The sequence below is a fragment of the Lontra canadensis genome, unplaced genomic scaffold, assembly GCF_010015895.1.
Source record: "Lontra canadensis isolate GAN:19392208 unplaced genomic scaffold, GSC_riverotter_1.0 scaffold113, whole genome shotgun sequence".
NCBI lineage: Eukaryota > Metazoa > Chordata > Mammalia > Carnivora > Mustelidae > Lontra > Lontra canadensis.
The window spans coordinates 1,113,867-1,135,571 of record NW_022631107.1 but is presented as its reverse complement, the minus strand read 5'-3'; the positions used below and the strand labels follow the sequence as shown (position 1 = coordinate 1,135,571).

Genomic DNA, 21,705 nt, shown 5'->3' with positions numbered 1-21,705 from the left:
CGGGAAGCCTGCTTCCATTCCTTTCTCTCTCTGCCTGCCTCTCTGCCTACTTGTGATCTCTGCCTGTCAAATAAATAAATAAAATCTTAAAAAGAAAAAAAACAATAGCAGCCTATTTCTTAAGCAAATGTTAGGTAGGACACTCAGTATGACAAGTTATTAAGTGGAAAGTTCTTTTCTGGTTGTCCTAAGTATATCTTGTTTCTCCTCCAGGACTGTTTATTAATGACAGGACTCTCCATGTCTTATATCTTGTTTGTGGTAAAATATGCTTCTTACTAGGCACATTACCAGCATCCCAATATTAAATTAAATTTTGAATTAAAATTGCTCATTTGTTATCAGCCAGAATTTAAAATTATTCAAGCCAGGTGCTTACAGGCTAGAATAAATATCTCTTCCCCTAAAAAAATAAAGAATAATAATAATTATTATCATTATTATTATTATTCAGGCATGGTTAGATTCATGCTGCTTTTGGCCAAACAATGTTTAAAATACTATTATTCCAAGTCCTATATAATGGAAGCATATATCACAAAGTAAAAGAATTATTTCACTTCCTATAATACATTTTTAATTTTTAAAGGTTATAGAAAATTCCTTTTAAAATGTTTTAAGACATAGACATTTTCATATAGAGCACTTTTAATCTGATGATTTCCAGGCTATTTGGTTTTACTTTGCACTGACTTGATTATCTATATTTATATCATGGTCTCCCTTTAGAGAGTTAATTTCACAAATGTCTACTGAGTATATGCTAAATGTCAGCTAGCACACATCATAGAGCTAGGCATACAAAAATGTAAAAATAGACAAAAAGCCCTACCTACAAAAAATTTACCTTCTATTTTGGGGAAACAAATAATAAACCAAAAAAAAAAAAATGATATAGCCTATTATGACAATAGGCTCTAAGGATAAAAATAAAGCAGGTAGAAGATGAATGACTTCTGGAGATCTAATGCCCAGTGTCATGATTGTTGTCAAAACTGCTAATGGAGTGGATCTTAAATGTTCTCACTACCCAAAAAAAAAAAAAAAAAAAAAAAAAAAATCATTCTGTGGCATGATAGAGATGTTAGCTAAAGCTATGGTGGTGACCATATTGAGATATATAAATGTATCAAAACATGCTGTACACCTTAGGTGTACATAATGTCATATGTAAATTATATTCTAATAAAAAAGAGAATAGAGCAGGGAAGGGAAACAGGAGGACTGTCATGGAAAGAGCATTGCAGTTTTAGCTGGAGTAGCCAAGGAAGGGCTCACTAGGAGGTTCCAATTGATTCTTTGAAGAGGTGAAGGAGGAAGATGTGTTTTACACAGAAGTACAAATACAAAAGCCCCGCAGAAGGAGCATGCCCAGCAGAATTTCCAAATGGCAGGAAAGCCAGAGTGGCTGGAGTGGAGTGAGCAAGAGAGCAAGAGAGGGGGCCAGAGAGATGACAGGAAGCCAGGTCACAGGGGCACTCTGATTTTGACTCTGAGTGAGACGAAAAGCAAGTAGAGGGTTCTGAACAGAAGAGAAACATAGTCTGACCTCTACAATCGAGATTAAATATGAAGAATTAGACTATAGAGGAAACATGAAAGCAGAAGGAAAATGCCAGGTAGGCCAATACTGCAATAATCCAGCCAAGAGATGATGGTGGTTCAGACCAGAGCGACAGTGGTGGATGGTGTGAGAACTGGCCGGATCCTGTATGTTACCTAGGTGGTGCTGGCAGGATTTGCTGGTGGATTAGATACAGGGTATGAGGAAAAAAGAGGCATTAAGGATGACTCCAAGGTGTTCGGCCTGAGAAACAGAAGACCAGAATGGCTGTTTACCTCTCACAAAGGGGTTCTGACAGGATTGAGGATTTCTGGCGCTGCCTGTTCCATCCGTAGTAGCCATCTGGCTTCAGAAAGGATAGATACAGTACTGGGATGGAGACCTCCCTGCCTCTGCCCACCCCCGCAGTAATTGCCTCTAAGCTCTGAAAGAAAAGATCTCAAAGAACTATTTATCATTCTCCACAGTTCTGGAAGGGAGATTCTGACCTGTTGCCCTGGATACCAGGTGGCTGGAACCATGCCATTGGTAGATATGTGTATTTGTAAGTTGGGCATCTGTAACTCTGGTGATGATAGTAGTATTTCCCCTTGTTCAGTCCATGAATAAAGTCTTAAAGGAGAAATAATTTGACTTCTTTTTGAAGGAGAATTTAATGGTCTAGAATCTAGGCCATTAAGTACCTTTGCGGAATGGTATATCAAAAGCTTTAAAAGAATAAATACTTTCCCAAATTATCTAACAAGGCTGTTACACAATTAGGATTGTTTTTTAGTTTTATATTAAATGGACCTTTTCATTTGATGCTTATTGACCAAAGGGATCAATAAGCATATTTTAGTGAATATGTACACTAGCAGTGTAGGCTAGAATATCGAGTTCCCAATATTCAACATTACCTGTAATACTTGATATGGTAATAATATGTCCTTACTATAATTATTATGTAGACATAGTTACTAGGGATATTGTTATTGGGTAAATATGTAACACTTCTTTCATTCTCTCTCCCCTATTAGAACTGTTAGTGGAGTTGGCTGAAAAATACTATTTTCTACCTGAAAAAGACATTTTAAGACAAGAAATAAGAGTACTTTCTGGGCCCAGCACACTTCCACCATACCTCTCTATTACCTAAGAATTATGAACATTTTAAAATGTTATGTAAACTGTATATAAGTTTATAGTAATTAACAAAATTGAAAAATAACATTAAGAAAGCTAAAACAGTGCTCACTTTGGCAGCACATAGACTAAAACTGGAACAACCCGGAGAAGATTAGCATGGCCCCTATATAAGGATGCCTTGCAAAGTCCCGAAGCACTCCCTATTTTTAAAAAAAAGACTAAAGCAAGCCGCTCTCAGTTTGCCTTTCTTAGTTCCAAGTTTTAGCCTGCCACTGCTATTGTAAAATATTTTACAGTTATTTGCATTCTTTATAGAGAGAAGGCAAAGTGGAAGCAGGGATCATGACGGCCACATCATGGTTGAAAGAGGAGCCTCTGGCACACAAACAAGAAACGGTAAGCAATTTTTGAATCTGTAGCCTAGGACTCCTAGAAAACATGTATTGGGACAATTTTAAGTTACTTTTCCTTTATCTTCATTTTTCAATGTGTAAAGAAAAAGGTTTTTAAAAAAGTCAAGGACGCAAAGTCAGAGGACTGTCAGTTAAATGAACAATTTAGGCTAATTTCACATTTCATATCATAAGAACAAAGTCAAGAGCAATCAGCAGTCATTTACATCCAAACTGGAATTTTAACTATACCAAACTATAAATCCAAAATTAAATACACTGTATGGGTGAACAATCCAACCTAACTAAACAGTTTTTCACTAACCAAAAACTTAAATGGAAAGATAGTAACCAGTGTGTGTTTAAGATTATTAAATCCAAACATCAGAATTATTCTCTGACTCAAACTTATTTTATTTTATTTGAGTCCTTGATCTTGTGATCTTTTTGGTAGTTGGTCTTCTCACATACTACAAAATCTATATTGTCATCATAAGGCCTCTTTAAAAGTAAAGAATCTACATGTGGAAGGTTTTTGTTGTCATTTTTGCTGGGTTTTTTTTTATTGCTTTTAGAGATTTAACTATACATTTAAACTAGCTTAATGATTTGGAACATGGAGTGAATATTTTTCTAACTTTATAGAAATACATGAGTAGCAATGTTGGCAGAAGTATTACTGGATTAAAAAAAAAAAGTATTACTGGATAATACTTTACCCAAATCTTTTCCTAATAAAGCCTTGGTCTTAAGAAACTAAAGGATATATTTAGCTCTAATTGATGTAAAAAGAATAAATACTGGATTTAAATTTGTAGCAAATTTTACTTTAGAATATCTAAAATATTTTCTTTATTTCTGATGGTCAGGATTCTATCAAATATTATTCTTATTTTTAATCTATTAGAACCATTTTCCAGTTGTGAATTCTTTACTTGGTTAATGCCTACAAATTTGGTTTTTTTCTTAAAGTGTGGTTGGAAATATGTGCTGGACTACAGTAAGGAAGTTGTGTACTTTTCATTTCTAGACCAGAATCAGTCCCTACACTTTAGAAGCTGACTGCTCTGCTCTGTGTTCTCCTTACACATAAATTGATTACGTGGTATTCTGTTTAAACTTCTAGTTATTTTGGAAGGTTATTCAACTTGGAAAAAACAGTGTACTAGACTGTAATATTGAATCCTTTACATTTGTTTATAAAATGCTGTACTTTCAGAAAATGCCAAATGATATATTAGTTATCTGCCCAAATTTAATTCCCTTCCAGTGTGATAGATTTGATATTATCTTGACATTTTCTAATGTTTCTGTTACTGCTTCTTACATAGTCTAGAGAGACTGACTGTCAAGAACACAGAAGTCTAGAACAACCTGCTGAGTTGCCAACAAATGAAGCATGTGATCTCTGCAGTGATTTTAGTGATGATGAATCAGTGGGAAGCTCAAGAACAAAGACTGCTAAAAACAAAGCATCTGACTCAAGTAAAGCTTCGGGTTCTCCTGGACAGCTTACCCTACTCCACTGTGGTTTCTCTAAATTGTTTGAAACAAAATACAAAGCAGTTGATGATAGTGATGGAAATACTGCCTCTGATGATGAAAGCTCTGATGAACAGCCCATGTGTCTTTCAACAGAAGCCAAAGATATTGGTTATCAGAAATGTCATGACTCTCTTGGTACTTCAAAACACCAGAAATTAGCGAGTATCCTAAATCCAAATGAAAAATGTATTTTTGATAAAAGTGAGAAAATTTTCAAACAAAATATTTCTTCAGAGTCTGGTGATGAGAAACATTTTAAAAATACAACTGACCACCATTGCACTTTACCAAATGTCACAGAATCAGAAGATAGTGATGTCATCTTTCCTACACAATATACGACTCAGAGATGCCCTAAGAATGGTATAAAGTTTAAGCCACTTGTGGATGGACCTCAAGATTCTGAAACAGATAATCCTGTAAAAATAAGAAATAATGGTGATGATAGAAAGACTGATGTCAAAGAAAATAGACAAATTTCAAAACAATTAAATCCTGAGAACATGACCCTGAAATCTATTATGAAAAGAAAAGGCAGTAGTGATATTAGTGATGAGTCTGATGACATTGAAATTTCCTCTGAGTCAAGAGTAAGAAAGCGAAGAACTACCAGTTCTTTGAGGTTTAAGAGAAAAAAGGAAAATAAAAAGGAACCTCTCACTTTTCCTAAAACAATGAAGAAAACAAATCAACTGTATGAAGCAAATGGAGATTGTAACTCTCAGGCTATTGATGATTTTTCATCCTCAGATGATGATATAACTGTTCGCCACATCAGTTTCTCTAAACAGAGCCATCCACCAAAAACTATAAAAGATAGAATCAGTTTCTCTTCAAAATTGCCTAACCATAAGGAAAATGGCACTTGTATGCCAAGAAAATCAATGAAATTTTCAAATGAGAAAATTGTCAATCAAGAGCAGGTGTATGAGTCAATGGATAAATTTTTAGGTAACTATAGATATATTTTGAAAACTTTATGTTACATTATTTGTTTTGTGCATTCAGATAGCTCTGTAAGATACAGATGCTTGAATTGGCTTGTAAAATAGTTCTATAGTCAAGATGCTACATTGAGGCACAAATGAGGAAGTGGGTGGAAGGTAGGTAAAGGGAAGACCACCTAGGTCAACATAGTGAACTTGTTATCCACCCCAGAACCCGCTCCACGTACCCCATCTGAGTCACAGCCCCCACCAGACTTCATTTAGTTTTGACCTATAGGTAACTTTAAATTTAATGGTCCTCTTCCGTCCTTATGTGAGTGTTTCACCAGTCTGTGTGATTGTCAGAAGCTTATTTTCTAGTAGATCCCTCAAGAAGTGCTCCTGAGCATAACACTCCCTGAGATTCCTGTTGGTAACAGTCTGTGCCCTTTATACTTAAAAGTCATTTTGCCAGATATAAAAATCATTGACTCACACTTTCTTTTCTTAAGTATTTTAAATATGAGGCTTCATTTTCTTTTGGCATAAAGTGTTGTATTACATGTTCTTTTCCTTCCCCTGTGATGTCCAAAGAATTTCTTTTCTTTTCATTTTTGTCCAGTAAATGCACTACATTGTGTTTGAACGTTTGTCTTAGTTTGACTTGCTTTAACAAACTCCTGTGGACTGCATGGCTTAAACATTTATTTCTCATAGTTCTAGAGACTGGAAGTCCAAGATCAGGATGCCAACATAGTTGGGTTCTTGGTTAGGGCCTCATCCTGGCCTACAGAAGGCTGCTGTCTTGCTGTGTCCTCACATGGTGGAGACAGGAATCACCTCTCTTGGGCGCCTGGGTGGCTCAGTCCATTAAGTGTCTGCCTTCGGCTCAAGTCATGACCCTGGAGTCCTAGTACCAATCCCCACATTGGGCTCCCTGCTCAATGGGGAGTCTGCTTCTCCCTCTGGCCCTCTCCCCTCTCATGCTCTCTCTCTCACTCACTCTTTCTCTCTCAAAATAAAAAAGAAAGAAAGAAAGAATCTCTCTTGGGTCTCTTTTTTTAAGGGCAGTAGTCCCATTCTTTAGAACTTCACCTTCATGACCTAATTATCTCCCGTATCCTAACCTTCAAATACCATCTCACTAGGGGTTAGGGCTTGAACATACAAATTTTGGAGGGACACAAACATTCAGCCCATACCAGTGTTGGTTATTCTGGGTCAGTAGTGTCATAATAGAGTTTCAACTCGGTTTTTCTTTTGGGAAAGCATTCTTGTACTAGTATTTTTAGTTACTTTTCGTATCCCTTTGCTTTGGTTTTCTTCTTCAGAGACTCCTATTACTCAAATATTCAGTTTTCTTTGCCTGTCTTCAGTATTTGTCACGTTGTCTCAAATCTTTTATCTTTTCCATTTCTTTTTGCTTTTTAAAAATATCCTTCCATTTTTCTTAAAGCATTAGTTATTGTTTGTTCCCTCTTATGTTCCTGCAGTTTAGTCTTCATTTTTGAATTTTTTTTAAATTTCCAAAATTTTCCTGAGTCCTGTCCATCCATTTCTGAGTTACTCTAATTCTGACTGATGTCAGAATTAGTATCTTACCATTTTCTTAATGTTTTTTACCTCATTTTGAAATCAGTTACAATTTTAATCTGCTTTGTGAGCACATGTTTATGGCATATTTTCATTCTGCTGCTTATCCTTTCTTCTCATAATAATTTTTATGAGATTGACCCTCTTGCTCATTCTTATAGAAATTATTTTCCCTGAATTTTTTAAGTGAGGCAAAGTTTAGGGTATTTTTTTACTAAGTTCACAAAGATCCGTATCTGTTTTTTTGCACAGTGTTCAAAACTATTGTGGGATTTCCTGCCTCTATCTGTACCCACTGCTTTGCTTTAGACCTGCTCTTTCCCTCATTCCCAATCTTCCTATCCTGTTCTTTTTGACTCCCTCCCAGCAGTTTTTCTTCATCATGTGGCCCTGACTTGGGAGCCCCAGTGGATCAGTTTGGAGAGTTCCTAAGAGCTAGTTTGTTTTGTTCTCTCAGACCTTCTTATTGTAAGCCCCCTGCACCCACTTAGCTTTGGAGGACGGAAAACCTTCCCAAATTTAGCTGCTCATCTCCAAGTGGCCCACTATGCTCTCCAGGACATACTTGTCGACTGTTCTAGGCTCTTCTGTTCTCAGATCCATCAGATGCCACCTTGTTGCTCCCTTGTTGCACCCATGCCGTGCACAGTGTGCTATTGGTGGACTGTCCCCATCTATTTGTATTTTAGGATGTCTTATTATCTTAATTTGTTGTATGTGTTGTCCCGTGACCTTTCGTTTTGCTCACTAATCGCTCGCTATTTTTTGTAGGGAATCAGAGATTGAAAAATCGCTTCCCCTGCTACCAGCTACCACCATCTGCTGAGAATCTGTTTAGTTATTTTAAGAGTTAGCATCATTTCTAAAAGTATCTGACTCATTCCTGAGGGGGAAAAAAATAAAAGAAAAAGAAAACTATGTGAAAGAAGCTGATGTATAAGTGAGCATAGTTTGATATAGGAACTTTAATCATTGTGTTTGACTTATTTACATATAAAGTTTTCTTTTGTAGTTATTCAAAAGTTCATTATGATATATATTTTGATACCCTTGTAACTCAGTGCTGGACTATCCTTTGGTTTGATTTAGGTTTGAGAAATTGTTGCATAAACTGTTCTTTAAAAGATCAGCTGAGCTGTTTTTGTTTTTTACTGTGTAAAAGATGTCAGTGGTGTGGAACTAAAGCTATTTTGAATAATACATAAAACATGTCATCAAAATTAAGAAAAATCTGACTGAATTTTCTGCCAGAAGAATCCTTGATCCTTCTAAAGGTTTAAAACTTTTGCCTTGCACACTACTTGGCATTTTGAGATTTAAGGAGAATATTATCTTGCTTGTTCTTTTTGTTACTTAATATTTGTTTTCTCACGATTATCAGTTTTGGTTGAGAGAGGTTCAGGACTGAAACAGCACAAGTGTTGAAGGTCATAATAATTAAGGTTCATTGCTAGAGATGTTTGAGGGAGCTTTTACAGACCTCAGTTCTAGCCTTCTCTTTTATGGCCACAATTTAAAAGTAAATTATAGGTGCCTAGAAGCAAAGCAATAAAAAATGTAGCTATTTTTTAGACTTCTTTCAGATAAAAACTGTAAGTTAATTTTTTTCATTTCCTAAAAAGCTCCCAGTCTTGATGTTCTCTGGGCATATGTACAAAAAAGACAAAATACAAACAGTAAAATTGAACAAAGCCAACCAAACGAAACTCCCCGGTCATAAACCCCAGCTCCCACTCCATTGTTGTAATCAAGTACATGTTTAAAGGAACAGATAGATGAGGTCAGCACTGCTGTTTAAATTAGTAGACAAATTTTTTTAAATCAATAGGAACACAAATCCATAGAGATGACTCTTCACCGTGACTTTTTTCTTAGCCAAAACCCTCATTTCAGCTTGAAATCTAAAGGTTGATATCCAATCTCAGAAATTCTCATATTGATGAGAAGGAAAAGTCATTTCCAAGTTAACCTAGACCAATATGTTTGAATTCTTTTCATTTTTTTTTAAATAGAATATTATGATGTTAACATTCAAACTCAATGTTTTTCTTGAGGATTAAGAATAAAGCATAACTTCTTTTTTAGTATATTGCTGATAATTTTTAAAGTATACATGGAACCCTATTGCTTGACAACGAAACATCACTTAATAAACACCAATTGCCTCCCAGATGGTGTTCAGGAAGTGGCTTATATTCACTCCAACCAGACTGTGATTGGATCCAGCAAAGCTGAAAATCACATGAGCCGATGGGCAGCATGGGATGTGTTTGAATTGAAGCAGTTTTCCCAGCTTCCCGCCAATGTAGCTGTTTGCACTTCTAAGGTAAGAGAACACAGGGTCCTGACATCTTTAGTATTTAGAAGTTACTCAATAGGATCTTCTCTAAATACTTCCTCAAAAAAAGTGGCTACTGAGACTATAAGTGACATACAAACAAGTATAAAAAACAGAATGCCATTTGGAGCACTGTTGTGCTAAAATGTTTTATATTAAAAGACACATCTATATTTAAATGCCTAATAGTGTTGAGTTGCTTAATAATTCCTCTTAATAAAAGTTTGCCAAAAAATGAGAAATCTGAGGGAATCATTCAGTTAAATCAGAATCAAAACCACTTACACTGATACAGAAAAGGGAAGTGTATGATTAGATTTCCTTCAGAATTTTTCATCTAACATGAAGGCATGCACAAAAATTAACTTCATATAGAATTTATATATGTATGTGTATATACATATGTATATATATATATATATATATTTTTTTTTTTTTTTTTGAGAGAGAGTATGCATGGGGACGAGTAGGGGTTGGGGGCTGAGGGACAGAGGGAGAGAAAGAGAGAGAATCTTCAACAGACTCTACACCCAGCATGGAGTCCAATGTGGGGCTCTGTCTCATGATCCTGAAATCATGACCTGAGGCAAAATCAAGAGCTGGACACTTAACCCACTGAGCCACTGAGATGCCCCTAGAATTTATATTTTTAAAAAGGATTCATATAATGTTATAAGTAATAAGTAGATCCTCTATGCTTTTCTTATTTAAAATTGCTATTATATAAAAATAAGGATTTATGTTAATGTGGTATTTTATTTACACATAGTCACTTTCATCAAATGTTTTCAAAAATGTTTTCTTCTCTTTGGCTTATTATTCTTTATTCCTAAGAGCTGATTGTCTGAGAAGTTTTTCTATCACTTTATGTGTAGGAGTTAAAAACGGGTACTGTATATAACAATGATACTTTGTTTCTAGTTAGTACTACTTTTTTAAGAATGAAGCGAGGGAAATGCCTTTGTACTGTCAAGCTGTCTTTATTTATTTGTACCTCCTCTGGTTCCACAAAGGATTTGGATTGTCCTAACAATAAAATCAGAATACAAAATGAAATTCAAAAACAAGGAAAATATAAATTAAACTAGAAGTTCAGGACTGAGAGAAAGTTAAATGCAAATATATAAGACATAATGTTCTTAGCCAGATATTTTTTTAAATGACAAGTTTGAGTTTCCTGGTAGACAAAACAAAGGAAGTAAACAATTTATTTAGTGTTTTCTCAACTACCGCATTTGGAAATGTGTGTGGGCACTTTGGGTGGTCACAGTGACTGAGTGCCCGAGTGGCATTAATGTCTGAAGGCCAGGGAGACTAAATGGCTGTCATGGGGGAGGGGGGACCATCCCACATGCCAAGAATTGTTCTGCTCAAAATGCCATAACACCCCGCTGAGAAGCACTGAGCTAAATTGTTGTCCTTAAGGAAAAGAAAAAGAAAAAAAAAATGCTGGCTCTTCTAAGGAGGAAGAAAGCTCTTCCTAGCACTTAATTTGAGGGAAATTTGTCACCTGGGATTTTAAATGGTGACTACCGAATGATCTAGTGAGCAGTCAGTTGTCTGATAATATCCTTAGAGTAAATGAAATAATGGACTTTGAAAGGCTGTGCTTTTAGCATTTTTCATTCTAATCCAAAGGCACAATGCCACAATATAACACATGAAAGTATGCTGCCTTTTTAATATATTCTCATTTGATCTAGGAATATACCATATCTCAACCAACACTGTAGAGAGCTATTTCTATAGCTGGTCTACCTTGTAAACGAGCTATCTGAAAAAGGTAAACAGAAATATGCTGGGTTTGCCAGAAATTTGCTATATTAGAAAGAAGAGCCTATCAGAATCTCTTAAATAGACAACAAATTTTTTCTTAGGGTTGTATTTTTTCAACCATACCCCCCTTTTTTTTTAACCATGCCCTTATCCAAACAAACAAATTTTAATGTGAAAACATCAGCTAATTTGGCAAACCCCTGTAGTAGATGTTAATGAAATCATTTAACTGGATATTGGTTGTTGGTTTATTTAAATATTTCTCAGAAAACAAATTTGCAGTCTCATGTAATTCTTTCCAAAGCGGATCTGAGAAGCAACCACCTAAATATAAAAGAAATAAAGGTCCCTTCGAAACCTTCTTAAGGCAAGTTGTAAAAAATTAAAATGGTAGAAATACACTTTGCCCTTAATTAGGCCAAACAGGGGCAAGGGAGTTCCTTTATCCTTACGTTAGCAATCCCAGTAGTTCTCAATCTTTTTTAGCCCTAACATTCTTGAGGTAGACAGCACAATCTTGTCAGAAATTTTGTCTCTTCAGTGATTTTTGGAGTGAGGGACATTTCTTACCAAGAGCCAAGTTGAAATATTCATCCCCTAAGATTTCTAAAATGCCCTTTGAGGCTGTATGTCTCCCCATCACACACAGACCAACTTAGTAAACTTTTTTGCAGGGTGTATGAAGAAATGTGTTGTTTAATGACTAAATCATAGTGGGTGTAAAATATTCAGGCAAGTTTTAAAGCCACTAAGCAGGAGGTCCCATCCCATGCCACCAGTGCTAGCAGGCCAAGAACAGCCTGTACAAACATGCTCATCTCAGCAGCCAACCTCTTTAAATCAATACTTGATACAGCAAAATTCCAACAGAATAAGATTCAGTCCCTCAGATTTTACCTCTACCATTTAATACATCAGGTTAATAATACCGCTATAATTTCTTGAAAGTTGTACTCTATTACCTATATACAAAAGTCACTTGGGGACAGTACATGACTTAGGATTAAAAAAGAAAATTCTTACTTGTTATAAGAAAATCAGAACTACAACTCCTGAGACATGTCTCACGCTTTCCTCCTTTTAGTTTGGTTAGTAATAAAGGCCTTATGTAATGAGTTTCATTTTCAATTTGTTGAACTCTGTAATCTTCCAGGAGCCAAAGTTATAACTAGCCTATGGCGTGAACTCTATTCAGAATGTCATAGTTTAGATTGTAGCTCTACTTCATACTTCCTGTGTGACCCTGAGAAAGGCACTTACCTTCTCTGTGCTTCAATTTCTTTGTGTTTAAAATACAAAATAATTATATTTCTTACCTCAAAAAGTTGTTGTGAAAACTAAATGTGGTAAAACACCCTGGACGGTACCTGACACAAAGTAAGCACTCAGTGAGAAATAGGTATTGTCATCACTGGGTAAGACTAATGTCCAGTCTCTAATTCCCCTGGAAGGGAGGTATCAATGAGGAAAAATAATCCATAAATAGCTGTATGCAACCATATTTAATTATAAATAAAAGAATGGGTAATATTAGCAAATCTGGGGCTTTAGACTCCCTTAAAAAGAAAAACAAGAATATTCATGGTAGAATATCCTTCAGAAGTTTATATGTGACTACTGAGATTTTGCTTATGAAAACAGAAAGCCATCAGTACTTTATAATTTATATTAGTTTATTCTAAATATTCTGTATTAGAATTGGAGATATTAGTAACTTTCCTGCGTAAAGCTTAGATTTACTTTATTTTGATTCACTGATTGAAGTGACTGCTTTTAATTCAAGATATCTCTAAAGCTGCTGACATTCAAATGAGTGAGACATCACTCTGCCATCAGACTAGCCCTTCATATTATCTCTGCATATCATATTCTTGGTTCTCATCATTATAAATCTTCTGGAAACTAAATACCACCTCAGTAAGGTCAGGGAGATGGAACTATGGTAGTACCCTTTTTCTCTTTTTACTAAAACTATTTATAAAGATGGTTAAATTAGGATATCTGGAGAGACTTTTTAAAATAATATTACTTTACATAGATGAGATATTGATGACATTTCAGAGTCATCTCGCAGAAGTTCCAAGTAAAAAAATTCATAATCACCAATTTCATCATATCTGGTCAAAATTACTTAAACACCTTTAATGAGTAAATCACTGAAACACACCATCATCTTTGGTTAGAGATAATGTATGTCACTCAGTGAGAGAACTGTAGAGCGGTGGTGGTGATAGCATGTAGTGGCAATAGTGAATTTGCAGCTTTCAAAAAAATTGAAAGTTGTTATGGGAAGAAAGGAGAATAAACTAAGGTAAAGGAAAACAAAGCAAAAGAGGCTCAGCCATAGTGTCAGAAAATATCTGCAAACCTCTTGCTTCTAAAGTCTCCAGAAATCCCCAGACCTCCCACCTACAGTACAGTATCTTTCATCTTGGGGCTCACATCCAGAATCTTTATTACTGAGAATTCTTCTGAGTGCTTCTTGTCTGTCACCAAAGTTTTATTAGAGACCTTTATTTGTGTTTGAAAAGATTGTGTGTGCGTGTGTGTGTGCATATGCTTGCGTGTGGTCTGTGTGTGTGTGTCTGTGTGTCTGCAGCCAGATGCAGATGTGTTGTCTCACTTCCTAAGAAAATGAAACAAATCCTATTTACTTGTATGAAGGCAACACACATTTAACAGTAGTCACAATATGCAAGTGTTTCACTCTCCAAGGAATACTATAGTTGAGTGTAAGTAGGAGCTTTTAACTAAATTGCAAAGGAGTATACTAACTAAATGGAAAAGTTACAAAAAAGAAGTAATGTACACCACAATCCTAGATGAACTCCTATGATCCTTTTAGAGCTTCTCAGTCCTTTTGATGTAATTATTGATAACCAAAATGACAAGAGCTCAGAACCTGCTTTTCAAATTCAACCATATATTAGAAGGTCTCAAATATACTATCTTTTCCGTGTTTCTTATAGTTCAGACTTTTATAAATCAGTTTCAACTTATATATTATATAGATGTCTTGAATGAAAACCTGTCTCTCCTAAAATAAATTTCTAATCAAACTTGGTTATTTAGTAATACAAACTATATAAAATAAGAACTCGTTTTGTCTTAAGTTTAGATATTTTAGAGCCGTTTCTGAAGACAGCTTATCTTAAAAGATGAGATGTCTGATAACAAGAGGGAAAATGTGGGTGGTTTCGGTTTAAACTCAGACCAGAAAGAAATGTTTTTAAGCATCTGAAAGGACTGACTGATAATACCTTTATTAAAGTTAATTTGTTCTTTTAATATATGGAAGTATGTAACAGAATTTAGCGATACCTGTTTGTGGTGTGGGGCCTCGTTTTTTCAATCAACTGCATGTTTTCAACTTAAGTATACTTAAAGTTTTCTGAAAAGAAATGTACAAAGACAGCATTCAGTTAAGGATTAATCACTATGGCAACTGAGATGTGGTGACCGAGAGGAGGGGATGTATTCTCCCCTCCGTTTCCTGCCAGCTGTCATGGTCAACCTCTGTGCCTGAATCCACGCCAAAATATAGACTGTGACCAACTCTAAGAAACTATATCTGTATTTTTATAAATTGGTACAAGTATCAGACTATAAAAGAAGACTTAATCCCCTGAATTGGATGACAGACACTTGGCACTCTTGCCAGTGTTTGACAGAGAAATAACGGGTCGCTTTGTAGTAAAACCTGGATTAATAGTAAACCCTTCTTTATGTTATTGCAGTGTGGTGTAAATGAGAGGCCTAAGCACCCTGTCAGCCCAGGCCCTGGGGAGCGTGGGGAAGGGTGCCTTTTATAACCCGTGCAGGTTTAAGCACTGCTCAGAATACTGTAAATACAAAATGTTGTGTTAGTAAGAACTCCTCTTTCTTGTATTCGCATTAGATTGGCGTTTTGTAGATTTCTTAAAGAAAGGATTTCTATGAGCTATGGTGGATTTGATTGCAGTAAGTTTATACAGCTTTTGGAGTCAGCAAGGAGGGATGGACTGTTTACAATGAAGTCGACTTTGGGGAGATATAGCATTCCATTATCCTATTTTTCAGGATAGTGAATGGTATGATGGTTTAAAGTAATCGTTCACAAATGACTGGTTTATGAAGTAGTTGAGTAAAGAAGGTTTATGGTTTCAGCATGTAACAAAATTAACTCTTACTGGGTGAGATTTCTTATGGTTTTATCATTTTTCTTTCTATAGCTAGATGCTAATTTTATGGTATTTGTATCAGAAAGTTATTTTTTCAAGTAATTTGAGTAGAGATCAAGATTTTTCTAATTTTGTGTGTGTATTTATGTCATTATATAACTGGTGTTGGCATGAAGACTTTCTATCTTTGGAACTAGGATTGATTCAGAAAGATAGTAATAATTCATGAAGAACACCTGTTACCTAGGCAGAGGAAGGAGACTCTGATATTAACTTTAAATATACACACCTAGTCCCCTCCTAGCTGGTGGCTGTGAGTAGACATGAAATCCTTCCTCACAGTGGTGTTACCAGGATTAAAGGAGTAACTTGACTGCTGAGCTTATGTACAAAACACATTCAGCTTCTTGCAAGAAAGACATTGAAATTACTCAGAATATAATATAAATTTTTATTCTTGTAATTATGATTATTGCTGATCAGTAAAGGCTATGAGTGAGACTCCCTACAATGTCCTAATATGATTTTTATTGTTAATAGTACCAATAATAGCATGTGTTAGAAAACCATAGAAGAGGTCTAGTTCTCTAATTTTATAGATGAAGGACCCACCCGAGCTATGGCTCATTTTTCATGAAGAATTCTATAGGAAAAATGCATTTGAAAGGAATTATAAACTAATTTAACAATGAATTGGACTGACACCAATAATCTTTGCTTAACAAGAAGTAGTTGGATTCTAACTCTTCTTCTAGTCAGTCATTGTTCCAATTACATAGAAGATAGATGTTGCTTCTTAAAACAATTTCTCCATTTAGAATAGTTGGAAGATTCTAAATGGTTAAAAAATGCTATTTCTTCAAATAATGCTTTTTCATTAACAATACAAAAACTTAAAGATATATGATCTCATTGAACTGTGATTGACTCTACCTAGTGACTTTAAAGTTAAACACATAACATCCCTTTTCAAATTATATTTTATCCCTCTGTGAAAACCGTGGTATCAATTGGACATGGCCACTTAATAGAAACACCTATTGCCTTGTCATCTGAGACTCTTGTCTCTATGCATATGAATTCTGAATTTTTATAGGATGAATAAAACAAAATTTTAAGACGAGAGAATCATAACATTTCAGAATTTGGAGGATTCTTGGAGAATATTTAATGCAAATGAATTGTTTTTACTGATTTTTAAAAATGAGATGGTAAGTGATTTCCCTCAGGCCCAATAATATCAGTAAGCTTAGATCCCTATAGTCTTTCAACACTTCTATCTTCTGTTGTGTTTTTTCCCTCATTTCCTTTGGCTTCTATTTTGGTTTGGAGGTTTTACTTTTTTTTTTTTTTTTTAATTCCATTTTACTTTTCCAGTATGAAAAATCAGTCTAATTTTCCAAAATAACTTGCCTGTGAAGAACACCCTCACTTTAGCAGTTGAACAAAAAATTCAGGTGGACTGAATGTATCCTTTACTTAAAAAAATTTTTTTTAGATACTTAAAACTATCTGGTATACACTTTCATAAACACAATGACTTAGCAACAGGCAGCACAGAGTGAAAGTTCAGAAAATGCTGGTCATTGGGAATTCCTGTCCATCTTCACTATGACATCAAGGCTCCTGCACTTTTAGCTCCACAAGTTAATGTTAAACTAGGTACGCTGGCAGATCATATAAGGATATTAGTCATTTTAGAGGAGCATAAAGGCTGGTATTCATTTTCACTCACTCTTTGTCATCCGTTGGCCATAGTGCTGGAATAGGAAACCACTCAAGACTGGAGAACATAGGTAACAGCGTCAGAAAAGATATCCCTACCCATGCATGACTTTATGAGCTTCCTCATTTAGCAGTAATAATACATCTAAACAGTCACTTTGGGCCTTAATTTTCTGTCTTCCAAAGCTCTGTGAAATGTCTTTTTGTGCTTCTTTTCCATGGCACACAAAGCCTATCTCAATTGGGCCCCAGCCTGCTTTTTCAGCCTCATTCTGCTACACTCATTCAAAGTTACTGATACTCTGTATAAATCACTGTGCTAGACCCTGGGGATATAAAGATAAACAGGCTCTTCTGGTCAGCCTTCAGCTTATAAACCAATCTCCAAGCACACCATGGACTTTTACCCTGCCATGCCTTTGCTCCTGTGATTCTTTTGTTTAAAATTCCATTTCTGGGTACCTGGGTGTCTCAGTTGGTTAAGCGTCTGCCTTTGGCTCAGGTCATGATCCCAAAGTCTTGGGATTGAGCCCCATATCGGGCTCCCTGCTCAGCGAAGAGCTTGCTTCTCCCTCTCCTTCTGCCTGCTGCTCCCCTTCTTGCTTGTGCTCACTCTCTCTCTCTCTCTCTCTGTCAATAAATAAATAAATAAATAAAATCTTTAAAAAATAAAATAAAATTCGATTTCATCTGTGTTTGCCTATTGAACTCCTGGCCCTTGGATCATCAATGATGGCTGCCCCTCAGGCTTCTTCAAAGCAATGTGAATGTCTTCCTCGTCTTCATTTTTATGTGTGTGTGTGTGTGTGTGTGTGTGTGTGTGTGTGTTGTAGCATTTATCACTGTAGTATGTGTTATTATAGTATGTCTACAGAATGCTTTCAGCTGCAAAGAATAGAATAACCATCTAAAAGTGGCCTATACAAACAGACACATGAAGAGATGCTCAACATCACTAATTGTAAGGCAATTGCAAATCAAAACCACAATAAGATATCACCTAACATCTGTCATAAGGGCTAAAATAAAAAACATAAGAAACAAGTGTTGGATGTGGAGAAAAAAGAACCCTTGTGCCCTGCTGGTGGGGATGCAAACTGGTGCACCCACTACAGAAAACAGTATGGAGGCTTCTTAAAAAATTAAAAATAGAAATACCATATGATCCAGTAATTCCACTACTGGGTATTTACCCAAAGAAAGTGAAAACACTAATTAAAAAAAAATATATATATATATATGTATATATATACATATATATATACATAAATAATATATATATGTATATATATATGTATATATATATACATATATATATATCACTCCTATGCTTATTGTAGCATTATTTACAATACCCAAGATATGGAAGCAACCCAAGTGTCCATCAATAGATGAATGGATAAAGAAGATGTGGTATATTACACAATGGAATTTTACTCAGCCACAAACACACACACACACACACACACACACACACAAACCAAAAAACAACAAAAACAAAAAAAACCCAGAAAGAGAGACCTTGACATTTGCAACAACATGAATGAACCTAGAGGATATTATGCCAAGTAAAAGAAGTCAGACAGAGAAAGACAAATACCATGGGATTTAACTTATATGCAGAATCTAAAAAAACAAAACAAGTGAATAAATAAACAAAAAGCAGAAACAGACCCATAAATACAGAGAACAAGCCGATGATTGCCAGAGGGGAGAGGGGTGAAATGGATGGGCAAAATGGGTGAGGGGGAGTGGGAGATGCAGGCTTCCCGTTACGGGATGAGCAAATCACAGGAATAAAAGGTGCAGCACAGAGGATATAGTCAATGGTGCTGTAGTAGTGCCGAATGGTGGCAGGTGGTGGCTTGCATAACACGGAGACTTGTCAAATCACTGTGAAACTAATGTAACGTTGTAGGTCAACTCTACTTCAATTAATTAATTGATTAATTAATAAAAGTAACCTATACGATGGACTATTGAGCTAATTCACATAACAGCCAGTCTGTTGGGGGCTATGTCCAGGTTTAGTGCTACAGATCAGTGACACTATAAGGATTCAGGCTCTCTCATCTTCTGCCCCAATTTCCTTAGTAAGTTACCATTTAGTCCCTGGGCCTTTTGCCTCATGTTGTAGAATAATTACTGCATCTCAAGAACTCATTTTCTCATATAAATGTATCTAAAGACAGAAAGGTGTGGTTCTTTTCATATTTGTCTCCCTTTATTGGGGAGAATGGTCTTTCCTGCAAAACATGCCTACTAGCTTGCCTAACCTCAGTTTATCCCCCGCAAAACTGAGAGAGCAATCCATCTTCCCCCAACACATCTCTAAGAGAACTCTACTTTTGTTCAGAAAACAAAGAGTAACAGTGGCTGTTGGTAAGGCCATCAATAATGTTTGCCACTGTATTCCTGGTTAGCTTGTGAAACTCTTTTGTGTTAGGAACCGAGTCTTACTCTTTTATTCCCAGAAACTAGGTACCTAGTACCTAGATATTCAATCAGAGCTTACTAATTTTAATTGAGTTTCTAATAGACACTAAATAAAACCTTCTCAAAGAGATTCTACAAATAAAAAATGGGAAGAATTTTTAACATAAACATGAATTCTTGTGTGGTGGATTGGTTTTAGGCAGGATAAATAGGTTTGAACTGTGGTCCTTGATCTAATACGAAATTTGAGACTCTTTTGCAAATTTCTTGTGGAATTTGTAATATTTTTGCCAATTTCCTGATGAGGCTGATATCCCTGTTAACGTAACCAGAGTCAGCTCTCACAGATTTTATGTCAAGATTGTTGGTACGTTGATGTTTTATTTTAAAGGTATCATCATCTCGTAGCCAAGTTACTATCAGAATCAACTTTCAATTAATCTGTAAAAATTTTCATGACTCTGGCAGCCATTGCTTAAAAATGGAATTGGAAAGACATATCCTACTTTTATTCAGTATTTAAGGTTATGCTGTTATTGTTGCCAGGTGAAGTAATGAATACCTTCAGAGGAAGAAATTTTGCTTTTGGTAAATTGTCTTCCAAAAATTTTTCTTACTTGTGTTATGTTTGTGTAAGTTTATATTCATCCAGCATTCATTTATTGGAAGTCTGTTGGGTACATGACTCAGGACTCTCCCTCTCCTTCTCACTTTCCCTGTCTCTCTCTCTATATATATACACATATACCTATACCTACACATACACACACACACACACACACACACACATATGGTTGTTCTCTGTTAGAGGCATGTATAGATCCAGTTACACAGGTAAGATCTAAGCAATCAAAATAGTTTCCAATAGTATAAGGGTCCTACCTATTCAAAGAGGGCCCCTTGATTTTGCTGTATTCCCTTGGTATGTGAAATTAGGATTTTTGGTCTACATGCAACATTGTTGCTGTGTGTGATTACATTAACTCTTAAGTCAAGGTAGATTCCATTTATGAGACTGACGTGCTACCTACTGCACTAATGAGGCACCTGGTAGATTCCATTTATATAGTAAAGCTATCAAGTGAGAAATTGAAATAGCAATGCAAGAAAAAAAAAAAAAAGATGCAAGGAAAGTCTCATGCACCTGGACCTTCAAGAATGGATAGGACTATGCTGGGCAGAAGGCAGGGCTGGGGAAATTTGACTCCAAAAGTGAACATCATGATGTGTCTGGCAGTACCAAGAAGACTAGCCTAACCAGACCAGCCTATATTGGACATCAGAAAGAGTAAGGCTGTATAGGGGGAATGGATCATGAAAAGCCTTGAATGTAGAAAAATAATCAAAAGATACTAAACTAACCTGAACAGACCAAAATGTAAGATTTTATACTCTGACAAGTAACTTTCAACATGTGCAGAATATCTTACTATTCTTTGGTGAAGAAGGCCAAGAGCCAGGGCTGGAGCTGCTAATCATTTTCCTAGACAGAAAGACTCTTCTGTTTTCCCTCGCTAAGCTGGGAGCCTTTTCCCGTGTGTAGACATAAAGCTGGGTGAAACCAAAACCCATTCTGGATCAGCCTGGTCTGTTTTCCAGCATGGAGGTAGCAAGTATGTGCTGAATGAAGGCATGTCAGTTTCTGGTAGATGAGTGGTTCTCAAAAGTGTCATCCATGGGATGGACCCCTAAGATACGGGAGGCTCTTGTAGGGGTCTGCAAGGTCAGAACTTTTTTCAGAATAATTCTAAGTAAGCTTTCCACTTGTTAACATTTGTACAAATGGTGCAAAAGCAATGGTGAGCAAAGTGCTGGCAGCTCAGTGTGAATTGAGCTGTGGCCCCCATGATGCCTCATGGCCTTTAGGTTCTGTACTGTTACATATTTGCAGGAAAAGAAAACTAGCTTCTCTATGGATATCCTTGATGAATTTATATCTTTGATAAAAAAATGGATAATTTTATCAAATCTCAACCCTTTCATACTCATCTTTTTTTCTATTCTGTTTGCTATAATAGGAAATGTACATAAGCATTTGTTTAATTGGCTGGAAATGGAACTAGCCACTTTTTTTTTTTTTATAAAACATCATTTGTACTGGCATACTGGTTATTTAAATTTG

General features: G+C 35.8%; 1 protein-coding gene and 1 non-coding gene across 5 annotated transcripts in view; both read left to right on the top strand.

Annotated features, from left to right (window-relative positions):
* The window catches only part of ERCC6L2 (ERCC excision repair 6 like 2), a 128,678-nt gene that overhangs the window by 89,499 nt on the left and 17,474 nt on the right, over positions 1-21,705 (top strand). For all 4 annotated transcript variants that reach the window (XR_004380637.1, XM_032840485.1, XM_032840484.1 and 1 more), the window contains 3 exons: positions 3,008-3,088; positions 4,416-5,580; positions 9,320-9,474. Coding sequence is in view for 3 of the 4 variants with exons in the window: in XM_032840485.1 (XP_032696376.1) it covers positions 3,008-3,088; positions 4,416-5,580; positions 9,320-9,474 (1,401 nt within the window). In the remaining variant the exon portion in view is untranslated. The remainder of the gene's footprint in view (positions 1-3,007; positions 3,089-4,415; positions 5,581-9,319; positions 9,475-21,705) is intronic.
* Positions 2,794-2,900, top strand: LOC116856883. The gene has a single exon (XR_004380644.1). It is a non-coding gene; the product is annotated as a U6 spliceosomal RNA (small nuclear RNA).